At 40.6% G+C, this 15,921-nt stretch overlaps 5 protein-coding genes across 5 annotated transcripts; all 5 read left to right on the top strand.

Moving 5' to 3' along the window:
* The first annotated feature begins 3,779 nt into the window (after window positions 1–3,779).
* Window positions 3,780–5,118, top strand: LOC105684824 (sperm flagellar protein 1-like). The gene is made up of 2 exons (XM_048658797.1): window positions 3,780–4,507; window positions 4,610–5,118. The coding sequence occupies exons 1-2, from the start codon at window positions 4,369–4,371 to the stop codon at window positions 5,113–5,115; spliced, it is 645 nt and encodes a 214-aa protein (XP_048514754.1). The 5' UTR covers window positions 3,780–4,368; the 3' UTR covers window positions 5,116–5,118.
* Window positions 5,119–5,846: 728 nt separating this feature from the next.
* On the top strand, window positions 5,847–8,393 carry LOC105693781 (retinol dehydrogenase 14-like). The gene is made up of 5 exons (XM_012413927.3): window positions 5,847–6,036; window positions 7,022–7,301; window positions 7,389–7,628; window positions 7,737–8,119; window positions 8,208–8,393. Exons 2-5 carry the CDS (start codon window positions 7,025–7,027, stop codon window positions 8,310–8,312), a joined length of 1,005 nt encoding a protein of 334 aa, XP_012269350.2. The 5' UTR covers window positions 5,847–6,036; window positions 7,022–7,024; the 3' UTR covers window positions 8,313–8,393.
* Window positions 8,394–8,538: 145 nt separating this feature from the next.
* Window positions 8,539–10,368, top strand: LOC105693776 (retinol dehydrogenase 14-like). The gene is made up of 4 exons (XM_012413913.2): window positions 8,539–9,110; window positions 9,179–9,418; window positions 9,503–9,894; window positions 9,982–10,368. The coding sequence occupies exons 1-4, from the start codon at window positions 8,978–8,980 to the stop codon at window positions 10,084–10,086; spliced, it is 870 nt and encodes a 289-aa protein (XP_012269336.2). The 5' UTR covers window positions 8,539–8,977; the 3' UTR covers window positions 10,087–10,368.
* Window positions 10,369–10,411: 43 nt separating this feature from the next.
* Window positions 10,412–12,718, top strand: LOC105693768 (DNA ligase 1-like). Its single transcript, XM_012413899.3, has 6 exons — window positions 10,412–10,554; window positions 10,621–10,744; window positions 10,816–11,274; window positions 11,348–11,732; window positions 11,818–12,029; window positions 12,299–12,718. Exons 1-6 carry the CDS (start codon window positions 10,472–10,474, stop codon window positions 12,548–12,550), a joined length of 1,515 nt encoding a protein of 504 aa, XP_012269322.2. The 5' UTR covers window positions 10,412–10,471; the 3' UTR covers window positions 12,551–12,718.
* A 490-nt stretch (window positions 12,719–13,208) lies between these two features.
* Window positions 13,209–15,844, top strand: LOC105693352 (esterase E4). Its single transcript, XM_012413202.3, has 8 exons — window positions 13,209–13,555; window positions 13,759–13,881; window positions 13,962–14,124; window positions 14,200–14,576; window positions 14,656–14,827; window positions 14,910–15,103; window positions 15,193–15,340; window positions 15,423–15,844. The coding sequence occupies exons 1-8, from the start codon at window positions 13,352–13,354 to the stop codon at window positions 15,749–15,751; spliced, it is 1,710 nt and encodes a 569-aa protein (XP_012268625.2). The 5' UTR covers window positions 13,209–13,351; the 3' UTR covers window positions 15,752–15,844.
* Window positions 15,845–15,921: the final 77 nt, after the last annotated feature.

Genomic DNA, 15,921 nt, shown 5'->3' with positions numbered 1-15,921 from the left:
TCGAATTTATTTAAAAAATGAACATGCTCGTGAAATTTAGTTATCACTTTCTCCCTTTATTTGAAGATTGCAAAATCACCGGGAAGATAGGGTACAAAAAAAGTAAGTCCATAATTATCAACCTTGACAAAATATTAATCAGGAGAAAAACTCCTGTTTCTAATCAAAAGCTTTTTATTACAGTCAAGAGACGGATTCCGAAAAAAGTAACGATTCAACGTCCAAGATTTTTAAGAATAACCGTCGATCGAACATCACGGACGTGTACTGTTTCACTTACATTCTCTACGTCGTTTTCACTTTTATTCTGCATCTGATTGCAAGATTTTTTCTTGACATAAAGCCGTGTTAAATTATATTTCTTGTGATACGAATACGATCTCCAAATTTATTATGAATTTCATAAGATCTGGTCGTATGCCTGGAAAATCTCTTGGGTTACTACAAATACAAAATGCTTTTCCTAAACATGTTGACGTCTGGAGAACGAGTCTGTGGAGTGAGTTGAGCTAGGAATGAGCCCTATTAGAATACATAAAAAATTTCGGCCAGAAGTCGCAATCTTACATTAGCGATAACTCATCATTTAATAATTCTGCGATTTGATTTAATCCGCCAATCATTAACTTTTTTCTCTTTTGTTACAGAAAAAAACTTGGCAGCTTTGGAGAAACTTCTCCCTGCAACTAGAACACAATACTCGTTGGTGCATCTGCATGATTATTTATTACATTTGTGCATCTAATGGAAATACATTCATTATCTACCATTTAGTCATACATCATGTACTTTCTGGAATAATTGAAATCGTCATGCAATGAAGAACCTCTATGAATTTTTATACTAGCGTTTTTGTTGTAAGAGAACATTATTCTGTAGGAATAAATCCATAATATTCGTAACAATGCGTTGAAATTCATTTTCAATCCATCCCTGAAAATCCCCCCCCGAATTTAATGACCATTGAATACATCATCAGGATTCTTTATGAGCAACACATCACAGCATCAGGCCCTGACTCGGTGAGCCTCATTATACTAGGTGTTGTATGTCTCCATCGTACGTTATAGAAATAGGACTGAATACACAGGATTGAATGCATGCACATGATGAGGCACCAAGTTTCGGACCACCTCCTCGGGTTTCCTGTTCTCCTGATACAAATCTCCACTTTTCGACAAACTTTCAATTTTCAGGGCCGGCATTCTAGAGCTCTGCATTATCGGTTCCGGTTTGAAGCATGATTGAACGATCAAAGGCACAGGCATGCATGCAATCAGTCCTGCAATGCATCAGTTGCTCTCTCTTTCATACTAGGAATAAAAAAACAGGGTGGAACGCAGGCACATGATGAGGCACCAAGTCTCAGAATACCTCCTCGGTTTTCCTGTTCTCCTGATACCCAGAAAATTTTTGGGCCTAAATTCTAAATTCCGAAATACCTCCTTGGTTTTTCTGTTCTCCTGATACCCGGAAAATTTTTTTGCCTACATTCTGAACTTCGGAAACGCTGTTCTAAAGCTAGAAATTATTCTTTTCCTCTTGTATCTACGATTTATTGAATAAAGAAATACATAGACAGGCATATAAGTAGTCCTGCAAAGAATCAGTCGCTCTCTCTATCAGACTAGGAATAATCATGAAGGATTGAATGCATGCACATGATGAGGCACCAAGTTTCGGACCACCTCCTCGGGTTTCCTGTTCTCCTGATACAAATCTCCACTTTTCGGCAAACTTTCAATTTTCAGGGCCGGCAATCTAGAGCTCTGCATTATCGGTTCCGGTTTGAAGCATGATTGAACGATCAAAGACACAGGCATGCATGCAGTCAGTCCTGCAATGCATCAGTTGCTCTCTCTTTCATACTAGGAATAAAAAAACAGGGTGGAACGCAGGCACATGATGAGGCACCAAGTCTCAGAATACCTCCTCGGTTTTCCTGTTCTCCTGATACCCAGAAAATTTTTGGGCCTAAATTCTAAATTCCGAAATACCTCCTTGGTTTTTCTGTTCTCCTGATACCCGGAAAATTTTTTTGCCTACATTCTGAACTTCGGAAACGCTGTTCTAAAGCTAGAAATTATTCTTTTCCTCTTGTATCTACGATTTATTGAATAAAGAAATACATAGACAGGCATATAAGTAGTCCTGCAAAGAATCAGTCGCTCTCTCTATCAGACTAGGAATAATCATGAAGGATTGAATGCATGCACATGATGAGGCACCAAGTTTCGGACCACCTCCTCGGGTTTCCTGTTCTCCTGATACAAATCTCCACTTTTCGGCAAACTTTCAATTTTCAGGGCCGGCAATCTAGAGCTCTGCATTATCGGTTCCGGTTTGAAGCATGATTGAACGATCAAAGACACAGGCATGCATGCAGTCAGTCCTGCAATGCATCAGTCGCTCTCTCTCTCATACTAGGAATAAATAAACAGGGTGGAACGCATGCACTTCATCAGGCACCATTTTTCGGAATACCTCCTCGGTTTTCCTGTTCTCCTGATACCCAGAAAAATTTTTGACCTAAATTCTAAATTCCGAAATACCTCCTCGGTTTTTCTGTTCTCCTGATACCCGGAAAATTTTTTTGCCTACATTCTAAACTTCGAAAACGCTGTTTTAAAGCTAGAAATTATTCTTTTTTCTCTGGTATCTACGATTTATTGAATAAAGAAATACATAGACAGGCATATAAGTAGTCCTGCAAAGAATCAGTCGCTCTCTCTATCAGACTAGGAATAATCATGAAGGATTGAATGCATGCACATGATGAGGCACCAAGTTTCGGACCACCTCCTCGGGTTTCCTGTTCTCCTGATACAAATCTCCACTTTTCGGCAAACTTTCAATCTTCAGGGCCGGCATTCTAGAGCTCTGCATTATCGGTTCCGGTTTGAAGCATGATTGAACGATCAAAGACACAGGCATGCATGCAATCAGTCCTGCAATGCATCAGTCGCTCTCTCTCTCATACTAGGAATAAATGAACAGGGTGGAACGCATGCACATGATGAGGCACCAAGTTTCGGACCACCTCCTTGGGTTTCCTGTTCTCCTGATACAAATCTCTACTTTTGGGCAAACTTTCAATTTCCAGGGCCGGTATTCTAGAGCTCTATATTATCACTTCCGGTTTGTATTGAAGCATGATTAATCGATTGAATGCACATGCACGCATGTGATCAGGCCTACATCCCAGTATATGATATCTTGATGATTCAGCGAATGAGGTGTGGAGGGTTGTTTCAGATAACAAAGTAACAATTGTGCATTGGTAGTAGTCAATGTTTATTGATAAATCAACTTTAAAAATACATGTTGGGACATCGTCATGCCTATAATAGCTGCATTCTTACAGAGACATTCATCCTTGTATGAGTATAACGACTTACAATAGTGTGGTTTACAATACTTATACAATGATATTTGAAATACTTCTAACATAGATATACATAAATATACTTCTTTAATTAACATTAGATTTATAATCAGATACGTGTAAATCAAAAATCAAAATGTATTCAGCATGTTCGTATGTAGGTATATCATAACTTATTCATCATTAATAGTTTTCAACAATACTTCTGTACTAATTAACATTTCATTAACAATTCATCTATTTTTGACAACAAAAGAGTGCATAACTCATTTATACAAATTTCGTGCACCGAACATACGATGATAGGCCTTGCAGATGCTACGAGGATAGTCCTGTATACCTCATGAGAACCCAAACTGCTTCGTAGGTTGTTTTCTCGTCTCCTGAAAAAAAAAATCAAACGGAGGTGATTGTACATGATAAACGTAAAATAAAGCTGCAGAAAAACGGAGTCATTTCAGGAAATACTATGCCTAGTTTCATTCGCCAGACAAATTCATGTTCCCCAGGTCAACACCTTTGATTTCCCTCTCGAAATTTGTACCAAAAATTAACTATCGTTTTCACAAAGATTAAATGCGGTGTTCTCATTTGTATCACTTTGTCATGAATATACGCTTAAATTTATGCACCTGAATATGGCAGATGTTGGTCGTTAATAATTTTCCAGTCGCAAGCAAAAAATTTTATAGCCCACTATGAAGTACACATCAAATGCGTATGTGTCAATTATTTCTACAAAAATGCGACGTTTAATCTACCGTTCGCGATTTCTCATGATCAAATTATAGTCCCAGATGTCCAATATCAAACTCTCGTAAATCGGAGAGAAATCTAAAACGTGTAAAATTAAAATCGAAAAAAAAAAATAAATCAAATAATAAATCAAATGATAAAATATGCGGGAAATCGGTGTCGCAATTTAACGCCATTCCACACGTTCCTGATATTATCCCTTAATCGGACTAAAATTCTATAGAAATATGGAGAAAATTGAAAGTGAATTAAAGATGAATGAATTATCTAGCTGCATGGATAATGTTATGGCAATCTATGCGTGGATCGATGAAATTCCTTTCTCAAGACCAAAGAAAAATCTTTCGCGGGATTTTTCTGACGGAGGTAAATTACAGCGAACCCTCAATTGATTCGGTGTAATATTCGAATAAAATTTTCAATTTCAATAACTCTGTGGAATTGATTTTTATGACCAATTGATTACAGTTCTCATGGCAGAAGTTCTCAGGTTGTATTTTCCGCGTCTCGTCAACGTGCACAACTACATTCCCGCAAGTAACGTAGCATCAAAAATAGAAAATTGGAATACCCTGAACCGTAGAATACTCTCTAAAATCGACATGAAACTCGGCAAAGAAGTGATAAATCAACTAGCAAACGCGCAACAAGGAGTCATCGAAAAAGTTCTCATGGATTTGCGAAGAAAAATAATCGCGAAAGACTCGAACGATTCCAATAACAGCCTCGATGGAAGCATCCGAAAATTCATTCCGAATACCGAATCGCGAACTTCGCAAAATTGTGAAACAGAAAAAACGTCAAGTTCTCAAAAAACTGGTATCGTAAAATCAAACGACGATAAAAACCTGCCCGGAAAAGCTCACGGTTGGTTTCCAGGCTGGATGTGGCCGTTCGGAAGCCATTCAAAAAGTTCTTTGAATCAAGGATCCTCACCCGGTACCCAATTTCCTTTCTACCCCATTTCGGTATAATCAGAATAAAATTTACCAAAAACTTTATCGTCGTTCCAAAAGCTTCGAAGGATCCGGTTAAGAAGTCTTCATCCCATCCGATCGGAGCCGATGTGGACGACACGGATGACTCGAAGGAAATGATTTCTCGTCACGAATTCAATCAGCTGAGACAAGAAGTGGCGGAAAAAAATTTGGCCATCGGTATGCTCAGTAGAAAGGTGTCGTGTTTGGAATCTATGATGAAACTTAAGGACCAGAAAATCGGTAGCTTGTCTGCCAAAATCTCCTCATCGGAAGCAGCGCAGAGTTTACGTCCTCACGTCATGGGCTCGAGTATGGCGAGGCTCCGACCACCGAGCAAAAAAATGAATAAGGAGTGTAAAATTTGATTTCAGGTGCGAAGGAAAAATGAAATATTTTTTCATATTGTATGCGTAAATTCTAAATAAATCGGTTAACTCGCGCGTCGCAAGTTTGTGCGTTACCCTCCACCTTTCGTGTGTCGTTACCCCCGTCAAAAAAAAAAAAAAAAAAAAGAATTGTAGAAAGTAAGACTGAAAAAAAAAGTTCTCCAGGAAGCCGAGTAATTAATGATAATTTTTGAAGAGACGCCGTTGCCACCGAATTCCTCTGCGTCGCTATTTTAGCCGGATTTATGAATAACAATCCAATTTCTTTCACTGGTTTAATAATATTGTCTGGGAGAGATTGATTTTCAAGGTCGAAACTTTCGAAGCATTCATCGCATCCATTTGCACCGGTACCGGTAGACGTACGCGAAATATATAGGTATGCTTTACCTACATAAAGAGAGATGCTTCGAAAGTGGGGACTTCGAGAAGACCGAGCTCTTCAGTCGTCAAGAAAATACCGTACGAAAAGCAACGGAAACGAATTCAACAAGGACAAAAAGAAGGTCATTCCTGACAAACGATACATGTGAGTAAAATTCACCGTAGAAAATTTTAATCTAAATTGAAAAATTCACGTTTATTCAAAGAGAAGAAAAAATAGAGAAATTAATGAAAATAAGATGTGAAAATTCGAATAACTGCGATAACCAGAGCATGTACGGAAACTGAATAATAAGGCCATTTTTTTTTTTTTCAATTATAACACTTACACTGCATATATAGTTTAGAAATTTAATTCTCTCTTTGCGTGAACGCCGGTTAGAATATTCAGGATTTTTCAATAGAAGGAAAATGCACGTAAATGGATAGCGTGGAAGAACGAAATTATAGTTCTAACTTTTATGCACATATCAATTCATGTGATCGCCTTGTTTGTCTCAACGTTTTTTTGCAGGACACTTAATCGATGAGTGGTAAACCTCCACGTCAAGGGGTCACGGTTAATTTCATTATTATTCTGCTCAGATTTCCGAAAGACAACGCGACATAATAAATAATCGTAAAAGTTTCAAGTTATCTCGACTCGGTGCAGTTTGATAAAAAAAGAGAAGGAATAAAAATAATCCATCCTTCACAAGGACCACGCGAAATCATCGATGAATAATAATTGTATTTGAAAAACTGAAAAACCAATCAATTCCTATGAAAAACTGAGGTGATTACGGTTATTCATTTTTCGTTTATCAAGATAGTGTAAAAATAGCTCATCCGGATCGCTCGGGGCGACAATTTTGAAATGAATTTCAGACGAAACACATTTTCAAATTCTCCGTAATCCGATGTCCGTCCGGAGACAAAATTCTTGAAATGAAAGTTCTACGGTTGTTCTAAAACCGGTGGAAAGAAGAAAAAAATTTCACGTTACAATAACTTTGCTTCACCGTTAAAATTTAATACATGCGTATATCCTCGTGCCGATATACCACGCAGTGTAATTGTTACGATCTAACTGAAACGTAGAAAAATTCGTTTTACAACAAAAAAAAAAACTCGTTTTAATGTAATTACAGATAATGACCTTCGCAATTTTTTCCTGCCCCCTCCTGTGCTGCTTGGCAGTCGGGGGTCTAATTGTCGGAGGTATTTTGCTGCTGTTGCTTATCGGACTGCGAATCTTCGCTCGTCTGACGCTGGGCACTTGCAAAAGTAAGGCGAAAATGGAGGGAAAAGTAGTGATAGTTACCGGATGTACGTCCGGCATCGGAAAAGAAACCGCGAGGGACCTGGCGAAAAGAGGAGCGAAGCTTATCATGGCTTGTAGAAACGTGGACAACGCTAACGCAGTCAAAGGTAAATGGAAATGAAAATGAAAATGAAGCAAAAAAAATAAAAACCGAACTTCATTTGCATATTCATCGATGATAATTCGCCGTTCAGACGAGCTCGTTAAATCTACTGGCAACAACAAAATCGTGGTGAGGAAATTGGACCTATCGTCATTGAAATCGATAAGGGAATTCGCCAAGCAGATCAACAGGGAAGAATCGAGACTCGACGTCCTCATTCATAACGCTGGGACCGCCGAAACCTTTAAGAAAACCGTCACGGAAGATGGACTGGAAATGACCATGGCCACCAATCACTACGGGCCGTTCCTCCTGACTCATTTGCTGATCGGTAACGAGTCGTCGTTATTTTTCTATTTTTTTTCGCGGAGAACGAAACTTATTTCGCTATGGAAAAAAAAAAAAAAAAATTGGAAATCTTGGTGCTTTTTTTGTACAGATCTTCTGAAGAGATCGGCGCCGAGTAGGATCGTCGTCGTTGCCTCGGAACTCTATCGGCTCTCCTTTTTGAACCTGAACAATCCGAATCCGACGACGACGTTGCCCGCGTATTTGTACTACGTTTCGAAGTACGCCAACATAGTTTTCACCCTGGAATTGGCGCGCAGACTCCAGGGGACCGGAGTGACCGCGAATTGTCTTCATCCCGGAATGATCGATAGCGGAATCTGGAGGAACGTGCCGGCTCCGCTTTCCTGGGTGTTGAATTTGGTGATCAAAGGATTTTTCAAGACACCCGAACAAGGGGCGCAAACTACCATTCATCTGGCTGTTTCGGACGAAGTCAACGGCGTCACTGGAAAATACTTTCTCGATTGTCACGTAAGATTTTTAAATCGGCTGCAATTTGATCTGTGATTTTTATTCCGTGACAAGAAACTAGTTTCTACGTTTGTTCTCTCGTCGACAGGAATTTCGACTCTCTCAAGGCGCAAAGGACGAGGCGAAGGGAAAGAAACTGTGGGAACTGAGCGAGGGATTCGTGAAATTGGAATCGTCCGATCCGAAGATATGAATGAATCAAAATAATTGTGACTAAACTTAAAAAGAAAAAAGAAACGTTGTAAAAAAAATACAGGCAACATTTTTAAAAATCTTTTTCATCGCTATTGATGATCGAAAACTTTTTTCCGCTCTTGAAAAAGCTTCTCTTCCAAAACCAAAACGAAAGTTATCAATTAACTAGAAAAATATTCCACGAATAATTTCAATTGCTTTCGTAGTTCGATTGCGGTGCCGTATACAACTGCTTAGAAAGTCTTAGATTTTCATAGACTCATTGGTCCGAAGGTCAACGACAAGGTATTACAACCGGTCTGCCTTGGGTATTGCCATTGGTTGAAAAACGAAAAGTGGGGCTAGAATTTCGAAATATCTTAGCAGATCGTAAATTAATAAACCATAAATGCACAGGCTTTTCGTACTTCGTGTGCAAGAAATGATGATAATTTATACAAGACGCGTTGGGTGGAGGATATTTCCGTCTAACAAACGCCGCAGTTTCGATCAGAACTTTGAGAAAGAAAGATCAAATTTTCCGGTGCCGTTTCGAGTGGGATAAAAAAGAAAATCAAATAATGTAGAGTTCCATTCGTGGGTGTGATTTTTTTTTTTTTAAAGCTGTAGTGAAAATTTCACGTATACCAAAGGATCGGCGAGTCTTCGAATCTTCGAAGAATAATGGAAACTAAAACCGTTCTGATAACCGGCTGTACCTCGGGTATCGGTAGGGCGACAGCCGAAGGGATAGCAAAAACTGGTGCTAAGGTGATAATGGGTTGCAGAAATATCGAAATGGCTAATAGAGTGAGAGGTTTGTGAATTTTGTCGAAAATCCCCGTCGAACGCGAATAGATTGAAGAGTTTCATTCCGCTTTGCAGATGAAATAAAAAAATCGACCGGTAACGGAAAAATAATAGTGCGAAAATTGGACCTGGCGTCCCTGAAATCTGTCAGAGAATTCGCAGCCACTATCAACCGAGAAGAAAATAAATTGGACGTTCTGATACACAACGCTGGCATCGCACTTTCCCTTTGGAAAAAAATATCCGAAGACGGTCTAGAGCTGACGATGGCCACGAACCATTACGGCCCTTTTCTTTTGACCATTTTGCTGATCGGTAACAACGAAAAGATTTTTCCACAAATTTCCTGAATTATTCACGTTTCTATTACTTCGTTTTCGCGCCTTCGCGATTCTATAGATATTTTGAAACGTTCGGCACCGAGTCGCGTGGTGATCGTTACGTCGAAATGGTACCCCATGGGAAACGTCGATCTCACCAGCAACGCGAATCCCACCCAATTTTGGAGGGCGCATTACAATTACTACGTTTCAAAATACATGAACGTTTTGTGGACGCTGGAATTGGACAGGAGATTACAAGGATCTGGTGTCACCGCGAATTGTCTTCATCCGGGCAAAGTGTTCACCAATATTTGGCAGGCCAACACGCCGAGGGCCTTTTATTTTTGCATGAGTCCCGTGCTCGAGAAGCTACTAAAATCCTGCGATGAAGGTGCGAGGACCACTACGTACCTCGCGACTTCCGACGAGGTAGCGAACACCTCCGGTGCCTACTTTAAAAATTGTCGCGTGAGTCTTACGATCGATATCTATTTCACCTGTGACGAAGAACCGGAAATTAGCCGATCTGATTTTTCTTATTCTTGTGACATCCAGGTAGCCGAAATAGAGCGGAGTGTTAAGGACCCGGAAAAGGGGGAAAAGTTCTGGAAATTGAGCGAGAAGATGGTAAAATTGGGTCCCACTGATCCCCGAATTTGAGAACCGATTGCCCTGAAAAAACTAATTCAGACGAGTAGGCCAGAATTTTGAAGAAACGAAGCGTCTGATTCAACTGTTCGATTCAGAATTTAAATACCATAGACGAACTGTCAATTCAAAATTCAAAATTACATTAATATCAACATTTTTGGCTAAGCGATTCGGCGATCTTTGGAAGTCCAACAAAAAAAGAAAAAAAAAAACTATACATTAAAATGATTCCGGCGATTTTAATTTACTGAACAAAATTTTGTATTCCGTTAATAAATTAATTTATTACAACCACGCGTACGTTTCTTTGAAACTCTTCGAGCATGCCTGCACGATGGAATTTAATTGAATAATTTTTTGCGATTGAAACTTGTCGAAAAATCGGTATCGAAAAATGCCACCGAAAACTGCACCTGCGACGAAAACCAAGCCCGCTGCATTGAGGGGGGTGAAGGGAAAAGGAAAAGGGAATAAAAAGTAATTAAATTAATCTTTCAATTTCATCGAATTCCCTGCGAATAATTCGTCGTTTTTTACGCAAAGCAAGCAGAAAAGGCACAAGCTGAAATTGAAGGGATGGTTGAAAACGGCGGCTGATTGGGCGAGATTTGACGCCTGGGCGAAGGTCAATGCCTTGCCGAGAAACATCCCCGAGCCAGAACCGATCGTTAGTACGAAATGAGCACGGATTTTCCAAGATTTTAACGAATTCATTTTCACTGCGTAACGATACTTCAGGTTCGAGTGGCAAAACCGTTGAGTCACTTCAAGAAACGATTGCTGGTGATATCGCAGCCAGCGGTCAAGTCCGATCCCGGTTTATTGTGCAGATTGGACTTGAGCGTTTCGAAAGCAGCGCTGAAAGCTAAGCCGTCAAAGCGAACGAAGGAGCTCGCGAAGTTTATATGGAAAGACGAGGACTGCGGAAGAGAATTTCCCACCCCTATTTCGAAGGCCGCTTTAAACTACAACCCGAGTCCGCGGATCTTGGAAATAGCGGAACCTCATGTACGCGAAACACCGAGCTGTCGAGGTTTGGAAATATCGAAAAATGCTCTCAACCACAAAACAACTAAGCGGGAAAAGAAAATGTCACTGGCAAAAAAAGCACGCCTGTGTCCCGAAATGCTGACCGATGAAGAAATGGCCAGACTTCTGACCCCGGACGGCGTAAAGAAAAGCGCTCTCAAGTACAAGGCGAGCTTGCCTTTTTTAATCCTAAGAATTTGATTCTTATTTTACTTACGAATGGCGTTTATCTCCTTCGCAGATCACAGATTGGGTTTCGGTCCTGGCGATACCTTCGTACAGATTTTTGAAAGATCGCCGCGACTCGGATGCCAAGGAGATGAAAAAACGGCTCGAAGAAAGCGACAGCAGAGGTAAGAAGGTCCTCGAGGAACGGCGCAAGAAGGAGGAAGAGGAGGCTGAAAAGAAGTCCAAAAAAAATAAGAAGGATCAAAAAGCTGGCTCAGGGGATAAAGCCGCTGAGAAATCGAGCGACGACGATGGAACCGGTAAGGAGAAATCTGATGAAGACAAAAAACGCGAAGAGCAGGAAGCAAAAATGGCCGAAAAACGGAAGAAATGGAGGAAGGAACCGGGACCGTGCAAATTAAATATAGGCGTTTCAAAAGCCGCCCTCAACGCCACAGGTGCTTGACTCGTTATAAAACTTGACATGGGCGCAAGGATGTTCGAATCGACGAAATGAAATAACATTTCTTGATCCGTTTCCAGCGTCCTCGCGTACGGAGGAAATCGCAAAGCCTCATATTCACGTCGGCAAATCGTGCAGACAAAATGCATTTGCCGTTAAAAAAAGCGCCCTCGGTGCTTCCGCTTCCGAAAGGGTTGCGAAACTCGCGGAACCCGCACATCCATCTGATCCCGTAGAAAGACCGCCGCCACGAAAAAAAGACGCCTATGGAATGCCAATTTTTCCGAAACCGGTGCGTATACTTGGCAGTAATTTTTGAATCATTTGATTGTTTGTTTCATATATTTTTTTTTTTTTTTCGATGGCCTTCCAGCCCAGGTTACGTAATCCGGTCTGTAGTTTTACGGACATTACAAATGTTCATGATTATTCATCAGTTTTTATCAACGGCTCTTTTATTCATATCCACGAGCAAGGCGAACCTGTCGCTAAAGTTTTTGATCGATTCGAGATGACCCATATTCCTTGAATTCGGAATGATATTTTTTTTTAATCTTTCAGAAATACGGGAAACGATTGCCCAAAGCGAAGCCTTACAAACAAGCGGAATGCAAGGATGAAGATGATGAAAAAAAGGAGAAAGAAAAAGATGCGGAGAAGAGGAAGGAAGAAGCTAGAAAAAAGAAGTTAGAATCCGTACCTCTGTTTCCCAGCATAGATCCGATCATCGATCCGAAAGGGGCGAAGAAACAGGCGGAAGCTAGGAAAGCTGCCGAAGAGAGAAAGAAAGCCAAGAAAGAACAGAAGAAGTAACCTCAGGGTCTGCATTCGCTGAAAGAAAAACGAGATCAAATAATGAATTGTAATCGACCACCGTTGAATATAAAGTAACATATCGTAAAGCTGATTTTAAATTATTCAATCGTGAAGATAATGAACTTGTGGACGGTGAGACATTTGAATAAAAATCGCATAACTGACCCGATTGATATTTTAGCTTCCCTGCAGAATTATGAACCCGAGAAATGGATTTTTTGAAAACTTATTTCTTAGAGCTCCATGACACCTGAAACAAATCCACCGTTTAAATATATTTTGTCGATCTCATGGTCATTGCTATTCCGTAAACCGCAAGTTTATATGTATGAATGGAAATTGCAGTCTCGTTGGAAGAACATATATTATTGTGTGGTTTTTCAACAGCTACGATCGAACACACGATGTTTATTTAAATACGCCTGCAATAGATTCGCTGTTCTACGTGCATTGAATTTGTTGTAATACCTTGGTGCGGTATTACAAATGGAAATACTACACTACAGCGAATACTGCTGGCTTGGTGGGAATTGCCGCGTACCGGGGCAATAACAATCAAGAATACTGAGAACAAATAAATTTCTTGGTATCGTATAATAATTGCGAGCTGTTAACGCGCACTTTCCTGCTTTCGATAAGGTATATATAAACGCGAAAAGTTGATCGTTTTCTTAGTCCGTTCCTAGCACCGAATTGGCTGGCTTGCGGTTTCTCGCTAATCCACACGTTGTTTTCGACGCTCGAAGTTCTTCAAGTTGCGAATAATCCAGACACAGGGACGATTCGTAATAAACGATTATGAAGGTCCCGATTACCCTTATTTTATTCGCGGGCTTTATCGCCACAGGATTTTCCCAAGATGTGCAAAATCAGGAGGCGGAAGTCACAGCACCGATCGGAAGAATTAGGGGTAGTTTCGCTGAATCCAGATTAGGAAGGCGATTCTTTTCCGCACGGGGTATCCGATACGGCGAACCACCGATTGGAGAAAATAGATTCCGAGTAAGCAAAAGATCGGCGATTAATGTATCGTTACACATGTATTTCAAATTGTTATTCTCTGGACGTATCGCAATCGTGTAATCTTTTTTCGCAAAACAACGTTACGATTCTATTCTAAAATTAATAATCATGACTCATGTGGGAAAGGATTAGTCATAACAGATAAAGCACGAGAGAATTTCAATTGACGTGTTCTTTTTTAGCAAGCCATTCCAGCGATACCATTCGACGTATTCGATGCAACGAAAGAAGGTCCATCGTGTCCTCAGCCCGGAGGAGTTCTCCAGTCGGAGGACTGTCTCAGACTGAACGTTTACACACCGGAGGTAGAAATTGGCTGCTCGATTAATTCGGACTAGGTTTTGCGATGTGATTTTCAGTTGATTGTTTTCATCTTTCGATATAGCTTCCTAGTCCTGGAAAACCGGATGTTGGGAAACCGGTGCTTGTATTTTTCCACCCCGGAGGATTCTACGCGTTCTCTGCCCAGAGCATTAGTTTTGGTCCTGAATATTTGATGGACACCGATATCGTCCTCGTCACCGTCAACTATCGACTCATGTCCCTGGGTGAGTGAAGGATAATCTGAGGGCGAAATTGCGGTGTTACAAAATTTTTTCTCAACTCCCCAATCCACTCTTCAGGGTTCATGAGCACCGGAGACTCCCAAGCACCTGGGAATCTGGGGCTCAAAGATCAGGTGGAGGCTCTTCGATGGATCCAGCGAAACATAGCTGCCTTTGGAGGAGATCCAAATTGCGTTACGATATCGGGATACAGTGCAGGTGCATGGAGTGTATCTCTGCATTTGGTTTCACCGATGTCCAAGGGATTATTTCACCGTGCGATTGCGATGAGCGGTTCGGCGACGACACCGGAAAATCTTGGTGGACACCAGAGACACTTGGCTGTAAAACAGGCTGAGATTCTCGACTGTCCTACGGATACGACGGAGAACATGATCGCTTGTCTCAGAACGAAACCTTTCGAAGAGTTTGCAAACTCTTTGGGAAAGTTCTTCGTGAGTTTTATGAGAAATCGAAAAATGAACGGAGTTCGTATTTTTGCATATGAATCCAGGAGGGTACTTTGAATTCTAGGAATGGTACGGCCTCCCGATACTTATTTGGTCACCAGTCGTTGAACCTGTGGTACCAGGAGTTGAACGTTTCCTTACCGCAGAGCCTACAGAATTGATCCGACAGGGTAAAGCGGAAAAAGTTCCTGTGATGACGGGAATAACGAAAGATGAATTTGCGGGAGTGACCGTCTGTGAGTTATTCGCTATTCGAATCGATCGTAATCGGTGTAATTAATTCGAACGTGCGAATTATCTACCGTTCGATTTGTACAGTTTGGGTGGAGATGTCCAGAAATGGAAACAATTCGCATTTCGAGGATGTCGACGCTAACTGGGAAGAAATTGCTCCGATAATATTCCAATATCAGAGGGGAACGCCGCGTTCGAAAGAAATTAGCCGGGCTCTGAGAACGTTCTATTTCAAAGATCAACCGGTATCTCTAGCCACAGTCCAGGGACTTGCGAACGTGAGTATTTCATAATAACTTGGCAAAAATTTTTTAATCATTGAATGTTATTCTAATTAATTCTTGGGCGATCCGTTCAACTTGTGCAGCTGTTCCGCGATTCGATTATTGGATTTCCCGTTCATCGTTTCGCAAAATTGATGTCGGAAGTTTCACCACAGCCAGTCTACTATTACGAGGTGACTTATCAGGGACGATACAGCCACAGGGTATGGAATGATACCCAAAAGCCATACGGTATGATTATTTTCGCATTATCATTTCTATTCCGACGTAGACAATTTTAATATTAATTCAGGACGTATACCTATTTCTACAGGTGTTGTGCATCACGATGACTTGTTGTACCTATTTTACTTGAAATCAAACTTCCCATACTTCAAAGTAGACGACCCCGAGTACCAGACGGTCAAGCGAATGACGACGATGTGGACTAATTTCGCTAAGACTGGAAATCCGATCCCTGCGAACAACCAGGACTTTGAAAACGTTACTTGGGAACCGTTGACACCGTCAAATAAAAAATACTTGGAAATCGGAGATAATCTCACTATGAAAACCGGGTTATATGCAAAGGAGAACGAAGAGTGGGACAGATTATTTCCCGTAGCTCCGGCGCGTAACACTAAAACCTCAGTTAAGCATTGAAGAATTTCAATTGCATCTACCTCAGTCATAATTTTGAAATTCTAATATCATCTTGTAATATTTATCTGCAATAAAAAAAAAATCTCTCCTAAATCGGCGCTGTTACTGAACCAAACTGATCCAATTTTGAAATCAGAAAATAATGAGAATTTATTCAACAAATAATTACA

Source organism: Athalia rosae, chromosome 7, assembly GCF_917208135.1.
Source record: "Athalia rosae chromosome 7, iyAthRosa1.1, whole genome shotgun sequence".
Lineage (NCBI taxonomy): Eukaryota > Metazoa > Arthropoda > Insecta > Hymenoptera > Athaliidae > Athalia > Athalia rosae.
The sequence above is the reverse complement of the archived record's forward strand: the minus strand, read 5'-3'. Positions and strand labels throughout refer to the sequence as shown.

Bases quoted from the DNA above. Each gene is read 5' to 3' on its own strand.
- LOC105684824 (XM_048658797.1), top strand. From the start codon at position 4,369: ATGGAGAAAATTGAAAGTGAATTAAAGATGAATGAATTATCTAGCTGC. The intron at 4,508-4,609 runs GTAAATTACAGC...AATTGATTACAG, and splicing joins GCGGGATTTTTCTGACGGAG to TTCTCATGGCAGAAGTTCTC.
- LOC105693781 (XM_012413927.3), top strand. From the start codon at position 7,025: ATGACCTTCGCAATTTTTTCCTGCCCCCTCCTGTGCTGCTTGGCAGTC. The intron at 7,302-7,388 runs GTAAATGGAAAT...TTCGCCGTTCAG, and splicing joins CAACGCTAACGCAGTCAAAG to ACGAGCTCGTTAAATCTACT. The intron at 8,120-8,207 runs GTAAGATTTTTA...TCTCGTCGACAG, and splicing joins AATACTTTCTCGATTGTCAC to GAATTTCGACTCTCTCAAGG.
- LOC105693776 (XM_012413913.2), top strand. From the start codon at position 8,978: ATGGAAACTAAAACCGTTCTGATAACCGGCTGTACCTCGGGTATCGGT. The intron at 9,111-9,178 runs GTTTGTGAATTT...TCCGCTTTGCAG, and splicing joins AATGGCTAATAGAGTGAGAG to ATGAAATAAAAAAATCGACC. The intron at 9,419-9,502 runs GTAACAACGAAA...GCGATTCTATAG, and splicing joins TTTGACCATTTTGCTGATCG to ATATTTTGAAACGTTCGGCA.
- LOC105693768 (XM_012413899.3), top strand. From the start codon at position 10,472: ATGCCACCGAAAACTGCACCTGCGACGAAAACCAAGCCCGCTGCATTG. The intron at 11,733-11,817 runs GTGCTTGACTCG...ATCCGTTTCCAG, and splicing joins AGCCGCCCTCAACGCCACAG to CGTCCTCGCGTACGGAGGAA. The intron at 12,030-12,298 runs GTGCGTATACTT...TTAATCTTTCAG, and splicing joins TGCCAATTTTTCCGAAACCG to AAATACGGGAAACGATTGCC.
- LOC105693352 (XM_012413202.3), top strand. From the start codon at position 13,352: ATGAAGGTCCCGATTACCCTTATTTTATTCGCGGGCTTTATCGCCACA. The intron at 14,828-14,909 runs GTGAGTTATTCG...CGATTTGTACAG, and splicing joins ATTTGCGGGAGTGACCGTCT to TTTGGGTGGAGATGTCCAGA. The intron at 15,341-15,422 runs GTATGATTATTT...CTATTTCTACAG, and splicing joins TGATACCCAAAAGCCATACG to GTGTTGTGCATCACGATGAC.